This window comes from Acomys minous (genome assembly GCF_964271855.1).
Source record: "Acomys minous genome assembly, chromosome: 19".
In the NCBI taxonomy this organism is placed as follows: Eukaryota; Metazoa; Chordata; class Mammalia; order Rodentia; family Muridae; genus Acomys; species Acomys minous.
Window position 1 is genome coordinate 11,718,859 of NC_140499.1, and position 13,978 is coordinate 11,732,836.

A 13,978-nucleotide genomic window follows, 5' to 3' on the forward strand; every position below is an offset into this window, starting at 1 on the left:
CTTGCATTTTTCAGGGGTGCATTGGCTTTTTAAATTTTATTTTATTAATTTATTCATATTACATCTCAATTGTTATCCCATCCCTTGTATCCTCCCATTCCTCCCTCCCTCCCAGTTTCCCCTTACTCCCCTCCCCTATGACTGTGACTGAGGGGGATTTCCTCCCCCTGTATACGCTCATAGGGTATCGAGTCTCTTCTTGGTAGCCTGCTATCCTTCCTCTGAGTGCCACCAGGTCTCCCCATCCAGGGGACGTGGTCAAATATGGGGCAGCAGAGTTCGTGTGAAAGTCAGACCCCACTCTCCACTCAACTGTGGAGAATGTCCTTGATTTTAAAGGATTCATGTATTAGGATTCGCTGTGCTTATTGACAGTGGTGCCACACGCCTTTAATTCCAGCGCTCAGGAGGCAGAGGCCGGCAGATCTCTGAAGTCAAGGCCACTCTCGTCTACAGAGTGAGTTTCAGGACAGCCAGGGCTACTGAGAAAACAAAGCAAAACAAACAAACAAACAACAAAAACAAACCACAAACAAACATTTTAAAAACTTCTGTGCTTAAGATACTGTCTTGCATAGACTCTCACAGTGACACTTTGCACATTTGCAGCTGAAGAAATGGCTCAGTTGGTAAGGCTTTCCCATGAATCAGCAAGCTCTAGGTTCTGTTTTTGTATTTTAGGAGACAGGGTTTTTCTGTGTAGCCTGGGCTGTCCTGAACTCACTTTGTAGACCAGGCTGTCCTCGAACTCACAGTGATCTGCCTGACTCTAAGTTCTAGGTCCTGTGATGAGTCCCTATCTCAAAAAAAAAATGTGAGAACAATTTAAGAGGACAGCCTCTGGCCGCTTCACTTACATCGTACATGTGCACCTGCACGCTCATGTACACGACAGCGCACGCACGTGCACATGTACATACACACGCACACATCCAGGTACTTCAAAGATGAAAAACCAAGGCTTGGAGAAATCAATGTTTTGACTTCATGTGATGCTTTGTAGTGGAACTGCGTCTCTCGTATTCAGCATCTCGGACTCAAGCTCCTCCCTATATCAGCACTCACGTGCCTGTAGCCGAGGAACCAGACACACTGGCCGTGAAGGCAGTGCTGGACCGCCTATCTGTGCTCCTGAACTCTGTGGTGCCTCTGCATTCCCTTCTTCCCTTCCCACCGCCAGTGTGAGCTGGAGCTACGTTCAGACAGACTGGCAGGTAAGCATGGCGTGCTTTCCAGAGTGGTCCTTGCGTTGTTTCGATGTAAGATAGGGTTTTTCTCTCTAGCCCAGGCTGGTCTTGAATGCTCCGTCTTGCCTCAGCCTCCCACAGGATAGGATTGCAACCATGTACCACCATGCTCTGTCCTGGAACCACACTTAACTTAGACAGTTCAATTGTTTCGGAGAGTGATGCTTAACTTCCAAACTGCAAAATTGCTGCATGCATGAGGACTCATAATGGCAAATGACAGAGTGAAGGTGCAGCTGACGTCTGTGTCATGAGGGACTCTGGTAGCACGTCAACTTGTGATGTTGTCCCTCTGTCCCCAACTTCTCTTGCCTTTCTTGATATAAACTCCAACCTTACTGTTCTCTGAGTCCTCCAGTGGACCCCTGTGGTCCCTGGGTTAAAGAAGAAATCCTTCAGGAGTATGTACACTCCTTAACTTCTCTCCCAGTGCTCCCCTTTTTTCTTCCCAGCTGCACTGAAGAACCTTTTCAGTGACCCAGGGCAGCCTCCTGTCACTACATCCCAGGCATTTTTGTAGTGACCCAAACCAGCTCTTGTCAGTGCACCCCAGGTCTTTTTTCATCAGTTCTCATCTCACAAACAGTAGCAGACACATTCATGAGGACAGGGCCATAGATCATTTTGCTTCCTTCAAAAGGTCTGTTTTCTGGCTTTTCTGGCTGACACTTTCCATTTCTGTGAACTCAGCTTGTTTTTGCTTAAGTCCATCTCCCCACTCCTCCACAAGACAGAGCTCACAAGTCTTCCCTTTATATGCATATGTAACACTTTCCACTGACTAGTTGGCTCTATCTTGAAACCTGCTGTGACTCTTTTTTTGTTTGTTTGGTTTGGTTTGGTTTTTGTTTTTTCAAGACAGGGTTTCTCTGTGTAGCCTTGACTGTCCTGGACTCACTTTGTAGACCAGGATGGCCTCGAACTCACAGCAATCTGCCTTCCTCTGCCTTCCAAGTGCTGGGAATAAAGGTGTGCACCACCATCACCAGGCTCCTGCTGTGACTCTTGACCATTACTTGTATCTATGTCCCCTGTGTGGCTTATTTCCCCCTCTGCTTACATAGAACATAACAAGATGGTCACAGGTGTCCATAACCATGAACTGGATGACAACGAATATATGTATTTAACACAGTTGCTAATAGAACAGGGCACCACTGATCTTTTCTAGAAGGTAGAACCATCTGCAGGCCAGATGCCATTTTTTCTGGAATCTTCCTGTAGTAATATAAGATTACCTGGACTCTCAGTCACATGGACACAGTACATAGAGCAGTTTCTTAAGACTTCTCACATACCCAGGTACACTTACAGAAGCATAGGAAAGTGTAGTCCCAGTGTTCTCTCCATGGCCACTGAGGATCCCTCAGAATCTTTTTCATTTTGGTTTTTCCTTTGCCTCCCTCCTCTGTCTTTTAGTTTAATGTCTTTAAAACTAAAAGAGAAAAATGAAACAAAGGTAAAATCTACTATTTTTTTGGCAAATTTGGATCCTGTGGGAATGACCTCACCCACCCTACTCAAGATGCCACTTACACAGGAAGAAGAGCCATAACTATGTCTTTGAAAGAAGAAAAAAACCCAAGCCATGGCTTAGAAACTCAAAGCAACAAATCTGGAACCACGTTACAGTGAGATATGTTCAGAGTGTTATGTTTTGTTGTCTTTGTTATTTAAAAATTCCTCATAACAAGTGTTATAAGATTCTTCAGAGATTTCTATCAACAAAATATAAATGCAAGCATATCTGAAGAAAGAAAAGTTCTAAATTTCAACTCCAAAAGTTTGTAATCTAGGGTCTAGCTAAGTCATAGAGGCAACTGCAGTTAGAACTGAGGACATCACTCCCCATCCAGTCTTGAAAATGTGTTAGTATCCTTTGAAGGCTTTACTCAGAAACTTCTGTGATGCTGAGACAAGCTCTGGCTAGGAACTTGGTGGGTAAGTTCCTTGGTGGGTCTCTCCTCATCTACAGGAGAGACTAGAGTGATGTTCAAGGACGCAAGAGAGAAACCTCGTCTAAAGGAATTCAGGAGCTACTTGTTGGACAGCAGTGCTGCTTTGAGTAGCAAAGAGCAGAATTTGCATTAAGATACTACAAACCATAAAATGCTATCCTAATGTTTGATTCTTTCAAAATGCACACACTAAAACACGTTGCACTCTAAGTTAGACATCAATAAAAGTAGTTGAATTTGAAAGTTTCAGAGTCCAGAACAGATGTCTACTGAAAGCATGGGAATTGGGAAAACAGACTTTGTTATTCCGAAAGATTCAGGTCATTGTAGAAGAAGAGCCTGAGGCAAAAGCTTGTTTGGAGATGGAGGGTACCAAATATGAAGCCAACAGCCAGCATCTCTACCTTTGGATTCACCTTCACTTTGTTCTTCATAGCATCCTTTCCTTCAGCTGCAGAACAGTATAGACCTTTTGTCCCATGAACGTCTCTTATCTCTGCTTTCTGAATGTGTCTTCTCCATATTCAATATGTCCTCACAGCCTTCATGGCTGCCTTGGGGGTCCCCTTTACACATGTTTTCATTTCTGCAAGTATTATATCATGACAATTCTCTTTACCCTCTTTGTAACAATTCCCAAGAAACTACCTCCATGGAGCTTTCAACACCCTAGAGTCAGGTGGCCAGCCATCCTTCAACCAGCTTTGATTATAGAATGATAGCCACGTCACCACTTGAGCTCCCTGTTTCCAAGCAAAATGGATGCAATGGCATGAATAGGATATTTTTCAAAACTATATAACTGTAGTATGCTTTCACTCTAGTTGGCAGAGGCAATAACAAAAGGTTAAAAGCAAAATAAGATAAACTCATCTGGCGGCACATTCTATAGAAATAGTAAAATACATGTTGAAAATGACTAGCTGAAGTGTTATCAAGATGCATGGTTGGCTGTGTGGTTAAACTGAGTGGACTGTGTGTTACACCATCAGTAAGACGTTCTCAGACTTCTGCGTTCTCAGCCAGTCCTCCCCACTAGCCAGGGTGAAAACTAGCATACTGAGTTTCAGCTTCACAGATGCGCCTCACCTTACAGTGAAGTTTGATCCTGACAAGCTCATCATGTAAGCTGAGAATATAGTGAAGTTTTTAAAAATGCATATCATACAACTGCTCTGCCAAGCATCACAGTGACATCGCACACGGTAGTGTCAGAGGTTCGCTCTTGCTCTCGTGTCCATGTATCTGGCAAGCAGGGCAGGAGAGAATGACATTCTGGAAGAAATGAAATTGAAAATCTGAAGGGCAGGCTCTACTAAATGTGTGTCCCTCTCAAACCATTGTGTAGTTGAAAAATCTTCAGTCAACCAACTGCAAGCCAAGCATCGTCTGTACCCACTGTCACAAGCTGTGGACAGGCAGTTTATGAACACATAGAAGGAGACTCAAGCCTAAGACGTCAAGGAAGCCATCTAGGAAAAGGCAAAGACAGCAGTAACTTGCCGAGGCTCCTACTCCAAAGTATTGTTTAGTGGCTAACCACTAACTAGGAAGAAAAGCTGCAAGAGATTTTACATAAATGTTCAGGACAAACTAAGGTCTTGGGAAGCACATTGGTGCCTAAATTATTCAGATGCTCGCTGACCTCACATTATGGAAGTTGAGCAGTCTTGGTACCTAGGATGTCTGCTCATGTGTTTGACAGAAACAGCCCCATGCAGCCTGAGGTTCCGTGGGGGGAATGGTTTTACCTGGATGTGTCTGAGTTGCCCTTGTTTGAAATACTGTTTAAAATCAAAGGGTTCCTTTCACCACTTAAGATGTCACAATCCCCAGAATTGCTTCTTTTGAAAAACATATATAACTTTCAGGTCAGAAGTTTGTCCATGATTTGTAAAGTTTCCTGTCACCTTTTCCACATCACCTCAAGTTCCTACAAAATCATAGAAAAGCATGTGACGAGTGTCTCCCTTTCTTTCTTTCTTTCTTTCTTTCTTTCTTTCTTTCTTTCTTTCATCCGTTCTTCAAATACATGCAGAAATCATTGAATTGGCTGGACTGGGCACCCCACCCCCACTACTAATTTCTACATCAGTTAAAGTATGGAATTGGCTCTGAGAACCATCTTTTATTCTCTTCTACCCACTGCATATTTCTTTCGGCCTCCCCAAGCCAGGGAGATTTTGTATATGATTTTGTTTCCATGCATACTTACAAGAACTGGACAACAATCTTTATGAAATAAGATTGTCCTGGTTAGACCATTATTTTTACACAAAGGAAAAAAATGTATGATCATGAAGAAACTAGCTAACTTTCCTGAGATTCCCCAATAGCAATGTTGAAGAAGAAAATGGATGGTGCATGCTAGTTTTCTACACACACACAAGGAACTCAGTGAGGTGTGTTTTCTTTCAAAACAAACCAACTTTCTTCATGTTCAGCTGACTGTAGGAAAAAAATGGAAAACGCTCTGTTTTGAATTCAGTAAAATGAGTGGATTAGGACACTAAGTGACTAGGCTTACGGGACACATTTACTTGAAAAGTAAATGGCTAACTCAGAGTTAATGCTCCACATTGGACTTGTATTTGAGAAATTTTAGAACGCTGTTAAAACTGCTATTGTGCTGATAGAATAACTGGCTGTTCAAAATGTGCTCTGCCTGTTACCTGCATTTCATAAGGAAGCACGAGCAATTGCATTAGGATACACTCATCACTGGCCAAATTTTATTTTCTCGTCCTAACCAGAACTTAATTATACAGATATGAAAAGTGAACTTAATAACACTGGCTTCCAATCTCTTCTTGGCTGGGAATTTTCCAAAAACATTATCTAATTCAGCAGTGGGAGATTATATTCTGCAGTTAGAATATTCAGTTAGAAATTTAATCTCTTTGTTTCCAATATGACTGAATTACTAAGTGTTTAGGCAATGATGGGCTTCCTTTGGTTGGACTTTTTAACTCTGAAGACCTTAAGAGGATGAATTTGGGACCAGGAGGCATTTTCATTGCCATGGCTACAGCTTTCTTTCTATCTCTACAATCCTGAGAGCTACAGAGCTTTCTGAAGCCCAGACTCTGAGTGTGGGAGTGCTCTTGGCTAGTGCTCTTGGCTAGTGCTCTCTGCTAGTGCTGCCTCCTATACTCTTCACAAAAGGGTGGTTCTTTTAAAGGATAAATTAGCCTTTGTGATTGATAGCACTCAGAAAACAGAAGCAGGAGAGAAGGATGGCCAGAGTACGTGGCTCAGGCTTCAAGGCAGGATGCTCAACAGAGGACACGGTGCTCTTCCACCTGAGTACGATACAATAGTTGGCTGAAACTGAGTTCTATAAGGTACCAACTATACCATCTGCCCTGCCTAGAAAAGCTAAGTTGAAATGAGTCATTCAACAAGAAACGGTGTTGTTTTATATACAGATTGTGTTGTCCAACTTTCTCCAAGAGGACAAAGAGGATATACAGAAAACATGAAAGCTAGCGAGGGATTGCCCTCGGTGGTGCTACATTTATCTGCCTCAAAGGGGTGATGGAGGAGATAGTCCACTACAAGAGGACTCAGCCACGCACTGCAATGGCAGACAGCATCTGATGTGTCCAGGGGCATCCTTTACTCAGCATGAAAGCCTCAGCAGGTGTGAGTGAGAAGCTAGTCAGAGGCAGGAGGATTGGAATAGTTTCCCGTATGCAGACTAATGAAGATTAGTAAGGCTCAGTTACCAACAGGATGGAATACTTTGCTCTACTGAAGGATGCTCCTCCTAGTCTCTGCATCCTTACTCTTCCTCCCACTCCAAGAACCAACATGTACCAAAGAGCACTCCAATTTCTTGGGCTCAGACCAAACAGATTTCTACTGCATGAATAATGAGTAAACACACACACACACACACACACACACACACACACACACACACACACACACACCCCTCCCATCCAAACTTACTCTCTTAATAAAAGGGTGAGTTAATTATCACACTTGCTTTTTCTCATTGCCACAGATCTAGGTAGCCCCCTTACACTTTCTGTAAATATAACAGAAACCATCTGAGGTACAGCCATGTGTACATACCACACTTGGACCGCCTGTGTGCGATGCTTTCTTTCCTAACAGGGAGTATGTGTCTGCCCGTGTTTTCAGCTTTAGCAGCTGGGCTCCTCTTGACAGACAGAGAGAGGGGTCCGCAGGGGGAAAACATTATCATCTGATTAAGGCTCTTAAGCAAATTAAAACTCTCTGGACAGGATCATCTTTCCCTCTCTTAGATCTCAGCGAACAGAAAGGGGATCGTCTCCCTGGGCAATTATCAACTCTGAGAGTGCTTGTGGTTTGAGACTCCAGCAGAACTTAGCACGCGCGCGCAGCGTCATCGTAATGCACTTGCCCAACATCGAATGTCAGTGGCTCTTCAGTTCCACGTGACCCAATGTGACATTTGTGAAGAACTGTTTCCTCCCCTCAGGTCATTCCTTCTTTGTTTGCACACAGCCAATCTGCCTCATTTAAGTCCAAGCCTTGTACTAACCAGCCTTCTCAATAAACTAAACAACTTCTCGTTGTCTGTGCCATGGCCACCATGCACCAAAGGTAGGACCATTATTTTCCATTTCTTTTCTCTTGTAGGGACTTGAATTCTTGTAGGAGGAGTTTGCAGGGTTGGGAAGAAGAGTGAGAAGAAGGCCGGAAATAGACTCTGTCCTCTCACCAGGGCCTCTGAATAGATGGAGATTGGGGTGTTTCATACAACAGCTAATCTAGGGTCAGTCAACAGTCTTTTCCTCATAGGTCTAATTGATCTGGCTTAAAGCTAATCCAGAGAGTTGGGAAGCCAATAAGAGCTGCCTGAATAACTTTGCTTCTTCATTATTAAAACAATATAATGTTAGTTTTCTAGGGCACTGTCGTTTCACTTACAGCCAGTATAAACTGCTTTATTAGAGATGATAGCACTGCTGGGACAGAAGGCAACAGCAATTATTCATATGATAATATGAGCTGATAATTTAGGCATAATTCATTCACATAAATGTTCTAACATTACCACTTAAGTTTATTAGCGTGTACGGCAGAGTGGGAGTTTTACTCAGACAGCAAAAAAACCCTCTTACAAAATAATCTGCAATTGACTTTTAATTTGTTTTTCCTGTATGGTGGAGTGGTATAGGAACACACTGAGATTTCAGAGAGAGGAGGTTGCTGTCATTTCCTTTCACGCTGTTTTTCTGTCCTGCTTCCTGGGTTCATTCACACAAGCTGGCATGACGGGGGCAAGCATGTTAATGGATAGAAAGAGAATTTTGTGGAGGCCGTTCAAGTTCAGGATGGGAGAGTTGATGAGGTGTGCTAAAGGGTCTGTGCGGCCCTGACTTTCATGGACTCTAAATGCAAGATGAAAATAATTCCAAGCTGTAAGTACCAGTAGAGGTCATATTAGAAAAGATTTTTGTGATCCGCCATTATCAAGGTGAGAAGAAAACAAAACAAAACCATAAAATAGTGATTGTGCTCATGAATCCCACATGCCAGGGAGTCCAAGGCTTCTAGTTTGCCTTCCAATGTCCATGGGTACTGAAAAGTCAGTTGTTAAAGGTAATCTCTCATCATTCGTCATCATCATAGAAGCAAGGTAGCAGAGATGAAATAATCTCTAACAATACAGAAACCACACGGAGACTAGCTAAAGCAGGAAGCACATAGAGAATCCACACTATTTTTCAGACACATAATGGATGAGATAAGAAGGGATAAGAACAGAAAGAAGAGGCCTGGGCACGATAAACTCCCAATGTCCCTGTTTGTTTTTCATGTTTTTTAATAGTCCAAGTAACATGTATTCGTGTGCTCTCCGGGTCGCACCTGGTAGATGTACTATTGCTAACACACTAGTGAACTGTTTTCTCTATACTTAAATACGTAGTACATCATCCTCTTTATCATTGCCGTAAAGTATGCCAATCTTTTGCCCTATGGTTTCTGGGTTTGTTGACAAACTTTAAAATGATTCCCCTAGATCTTGTACAGCATAACATATTTTTAAGCATTAAATTCTACTTTACTTGGATTTTATTTTGGGTCTTTCAGGAGAATGCAGACTTTATCCTCCCCACACACATATATTTTAATACTCCCTTCTTCCTTGGCTAATCTGAAATGCCACATTGGTTGTGCTGTAGGGTAGCAGAACAGAGCATTGCCCTACCCTGACTCTGCTCGCTAGGTCTGCTTATCTCTCTGTAATATCATATGGACTATAACTTTAATTTGTAGGCAATATGTTCCAAGAAGACTCTTTGCTATATGACTACATTAATCTGTTTTTTTTATTAATTTATTCTTGTCACATCTCAATGGTTATCCCATCCCTTGTGTCCTCCCATTCTTCCCTCCCTCCCATTTCCCCCTTATTCTTCTCCCCTATGACTGTTCCTGAGGGGGATTTCCTCCCCCTGTATATGCTCATAGGGTATCACCAAAGACAATACAGGCGGTAAACTTTAAACCCCTACCCAGATCTAGCCAATGGTCAGAACATTCTCCACACTTGAGTGGAGAGTGGGGTCTGACTTTCTCACATACTCTGGTGCCTCACCTTTGACCATGTCCCCTGGAGGGGGAGACCTGGTGGCACTCAGAGGAAAGACAGAAGGTTACACTAATCTGTTTTTAAACAGATCAGTCCATGTCCAATGTCCTAGACTCTGCTAAGGCTGGGGAAGTGTTGGTGGGAAGAGGATATGAGAAAGACCCTTGAGGTCTAAGGCTACTTCTCACTGAAGAACAGCGTTTGAAGGGTTAGCCCTCTGTCTCCAGGGATCCGTCTTGGAGGCACCCAGTGTGTTCTGCTTGGCCTCACGCCAACACTGCTGATGGTGATTCCCTGTGTATGTTATCAAGTTCTGGGTCAGTGAATGTAAACTTGACCTGGCTGATCTCGGCCTTAAACAGTGTGGTGGGCCAGGAAAGATCCCCATGGGGGCAAACCTCTGGTTCCAGCTATGAATGATAATGAAGATAGTGTTAAAAGGCCTGCCATCATTATTAAGCACAGCATAGAAGTGTCTTAGTACTTAACACAGGCTAGGCCATGTGAAGGAACCGTGGATAGTAAGATGAGGAGGAGTAACTAGAACTGTTCCCTGGGAGTATGTGGACAGCTTCAGCAGACACTTCTTCATTCATCCCTTGGCTTTCTTGGGTACCCATATTCCTCTAGGGAAGCAAGATGGTCTCTATAGAAGAGAAGATAATCCCAATAAAGATGATACCACTGATCAAATGAATCCTGTGTGGAATGCGCGCGCGCACACACACACACACACACACACACACACACACACACACACACATATATGGGAAGGATAGATGATAAATAAATTGTAGATACATAGATAGATAAATAGATATATAGATAGATAGAAGATGATTTATTGGTAGATAAATAGATGGTAGATAGATAGACAGACAGATAGATATACCATTTAAGTTGTGTTCTGTCTCTGACATGCATGAGTGCATACATGTTGTATTGTACATGCCGACATGTGTATATGCACACATTCGTTCCTCACAGACACACTAGGAACAACTGCTAGTACTATCTATCACTCCTTACCCAGCACCCTGAGGCTGAGCTCCCCATTGCACATTACTTATCAGAACCTCTGGTGATGACTGCAGGTCCCTGAGTCCCAGGAGCCTCATGAGTAAAACATGAAGAGCCACTCAAAGGCTTCTTGTAATTTATAAGAAAATAGGCTTGAGGCAGGTAGCCGGGGACTCATCAGCTGATAGATATATTCAGCACACACATTATTAAGTGGCCTTATGGATCCTAGAGGAATTTAGAAAATTCCCTCAGGAACATGTCAGAACTAAATCTGTCCCTGTGTGTGTGTGTGTGTGTGTGTGTGTGTGTGTGTGTGTGTGTATGTGTGTGTATGTGTGTACATGTGGTGGCCAGATGACAATCTACCATTTTCCAAGTACCAGCTGCATTGGTTTTTTTGAGACATAGCCTCTCATTCTCATAAAATTCTTTATACACACACACACACACACACACACACACACACACACACACACACACCAAGGACTCTAGAGAATCAAACTAGGTCCCTGCGCTTGCAAAGCACTCGCTTACTGACTCATCTATCACACTAGCCCTAGAATGCTTTCTCCTGAAAGCCATCTTTTAGAGCCTTAAGAAGGACTCTATGAAGGAAGTAAGTTTATCTAAAGAAGAACACTATTTAAAACCTTAATGGCATGCAAACGTAAAGACGCCTTACTCTATCGTTCTAGTAGCTCGCCGCCTTCTACTTTCTAACCCCATACAGCTAAATGTCTCATTTCCAGAGCCCAAGTTTCCTATCCAGGGTCTTGGAAAAAGTCATCAAATTTTGCTACAAAGTTGGACTCTGGATGTCCCCACAACCAACACAGCAGTTGGTATCAACTGAACTGAATGCTGCCTCCATAGCACATGAGCACATCTCTGTGGATACCCTGGTGTCCCAAACACAGCAGAAAAACAAACAAACCACAGGGACACAGACCACAGCCAGCCCTCAGCCCAGGCCTGGCCAGCATCCTTGCACAGCTGAGAAGAGATGCCAGGCAGCTGTAAGGATGGACAGTAACCTGCCCATGCCAGGGCTTCTGTAACCCACAACCAGGCCAGCCATCCACACAGCCGTACCAGTCGGCTGGCTGAAGGCGACAGAGCCTTATCAACTCCATCCTGCCAATCCCTGAAGGAAGCCATGGCAGCTCAAATGGATCATTCTGGGATGGTTGTCTATAACCAGTCCTCCTCCTCTCCCACAGCCTCCTCCTCACCCACAGCCTCCTCCTCACCCACAGCCTCCTCCTCACCCACAGCCTCCTCAAACCCACAGCCTCCTCTACACCCACAGCTTTCTATAAACCTACAATGAGATCTGGGCTCCGATCCACATTCTAACCATTACTGGTTGCAAGTATCATGGTGAGGAGAGCCGACCTGAGATTAAAATGCCATCACCCCAAGCCCTGGGAAGGCCTAAGCATGCCATTCCTCATCCAGCTGTGCCCTGGGTTCCTCAGGGTGAGGTCCATGCACTAGGCAAGGCTCCTGGTCTCACCAGGGGAGGTGGAAATGAGTTGTCCGCTGGGTGTTAAAGTTGGCTCTTTTAAAATGAGATTGCTGGTATCTCGGGAGTTCCAAACGCCTGTGATGATGCCAAAAGTGTTACAGCCCTTTGTTAAGCCACCACACTAAGCATGGCAGAGGATGAGGGCAGATGCCTGAAACCAGCTGGAAGGCAGGTCTGGTGAGACGCAGACCTGGCCAGTGCTTCGCCAGTGGTCAGCACTGATCTCACGGTGATGGAGAGGGCTTCAGCGGCTGCCAAGGCAGCTCCACCATTGCTGCCTTGACGCCTTGACTGGCCCTCAAGCCCCCAGGTGTCCAGCAGCAATTCTTCCCAGAATAAATGAATCGCAGATGGTCATGGTAGAGAAGTGGAGTGAGAGAGCAAACCAGCCAAACTTTATTTGTGAATCAGTGATTTATAAACCTTGGGCAATGGAGAGGGATGTGAGGGTGAAGGTGTCTGAGTCACTGGGGCTAGAAGTGCCAGGGATACTTAATCTGCATGTAACAAAACAGCACTAGCTTAAGAGGAAAAGGCAGTACTTAATTATCCTATGGGTTGGGGAGAATCTCCAGCTACAGTTAATAGGTCATTGGTTGAAAGCCAAGACACCAAGACACTGCATTAGCATTGAGTGGGTATCTCCAGGAATCCCCAGGTGCTTGTTGACAGGTTTCTTATCAGGAAAGGGTCAGGCCTGTAATCTTCCCTGAGGGCTCTGTGATGCTCCTTGGGGGACCTAGGGTTCCCCAGATCAGGCAAAGAGGGGACTCCACTGAGAAAGGGAGTCCATCAGTTTTGGTGTTTGTTTGTTTGTTTGTTTATTTGTTTTTGTACTGAGCTCAGAGGCTATCCAGATATGCCAGACTTTGACTTTACAGCAGGGTCACACTCAGGCTGAGACTCACCTCTTTTCTTTTCTCCTCCCATTCCACAGCAGAGGTCACAATGACAAATAGTTAGTTAAGAAAGAAAGGGAAATGAGTATTTCCTAAAAGAATTGGTGTTTGTCCATCCTGCTTTTTCTCCTTTTCATAAATACCATATTCCACTCAAAAGTTTGGCCTCAGGTTGACATTGAAGTTGGGAAAGAAACTGGCAAAAATTTTACCTTTCAGCCTTTAAACCCATAACATTTTTCATTAATGTACCTACACCTTCTAAAACATAACAGTTAAATTGCATTAAATTTTCTCTAAACAGTTAAGGGAAAGTATCACCCATTATGAACAAATAATAGCATTCACTGAGGCCTGTCTGTGGGCCAGTCATTTCAAGAGCTGAATGCATCGTATTACTTAGTCCCTACTAACAACACTAGGGTATTACCATTACTGTTAAGTCCTTTCTAAGGCACAGAGTAGGTGAGAAGTGTACCTAGGGCTACACAGCTTCTAGTTAGTAAAGATGTTCATCCCAGAAAATCTAATTGCAACACTCTCAAGCTAGCTTACATTCATGTACTAAATAATTCAATCACTCTTAAAAATAGAGTTATATCAACCATGGCGATGCATGCCTTTCTAGGCTAGTCAGATCTACATAGTAGGTTCCATACTAGTCAGGGCTGTGAGGTCTATACAGTGGATTCTGCCACAGCCAGGGATGCCAGGTCTACACAGTGGACTCT

General features: G+C 43.7%; 1 protein-coding gene across 2 annotated transcripts in view; it reads left to right on the forward strand.

Moving 5' to 3' along the window:
* The window catches only part of KCNMB2 (potassium calcium-activated channel subfamily M regulatory beta subunit 2), a 288,389-nt gene that overhangs the window by 40,529 nt on the left and 233,882 nt on the right, over window positions 1-13,978 (forward strand). Inside the window, exon 1 of one of the 2 annotated variants that reach the window (XM_084769842.1) lies at window positions 7,701-7,801. The exons of the other annotated variant lie outside the window; for it this stretch is intronic. Coding sequence (XP_084625968.1) covers window positions 7,782-7,801 — 20 coding nt within the window. The 5' untranslated portion in view covers window positions 7,701-7,781. Of the gene's footprint in view, window positions 1-7,700; window positions 7,802-13,978 lie in introns of those variants that run through there. 2 annotated transcript variants of the gene reach the window in all.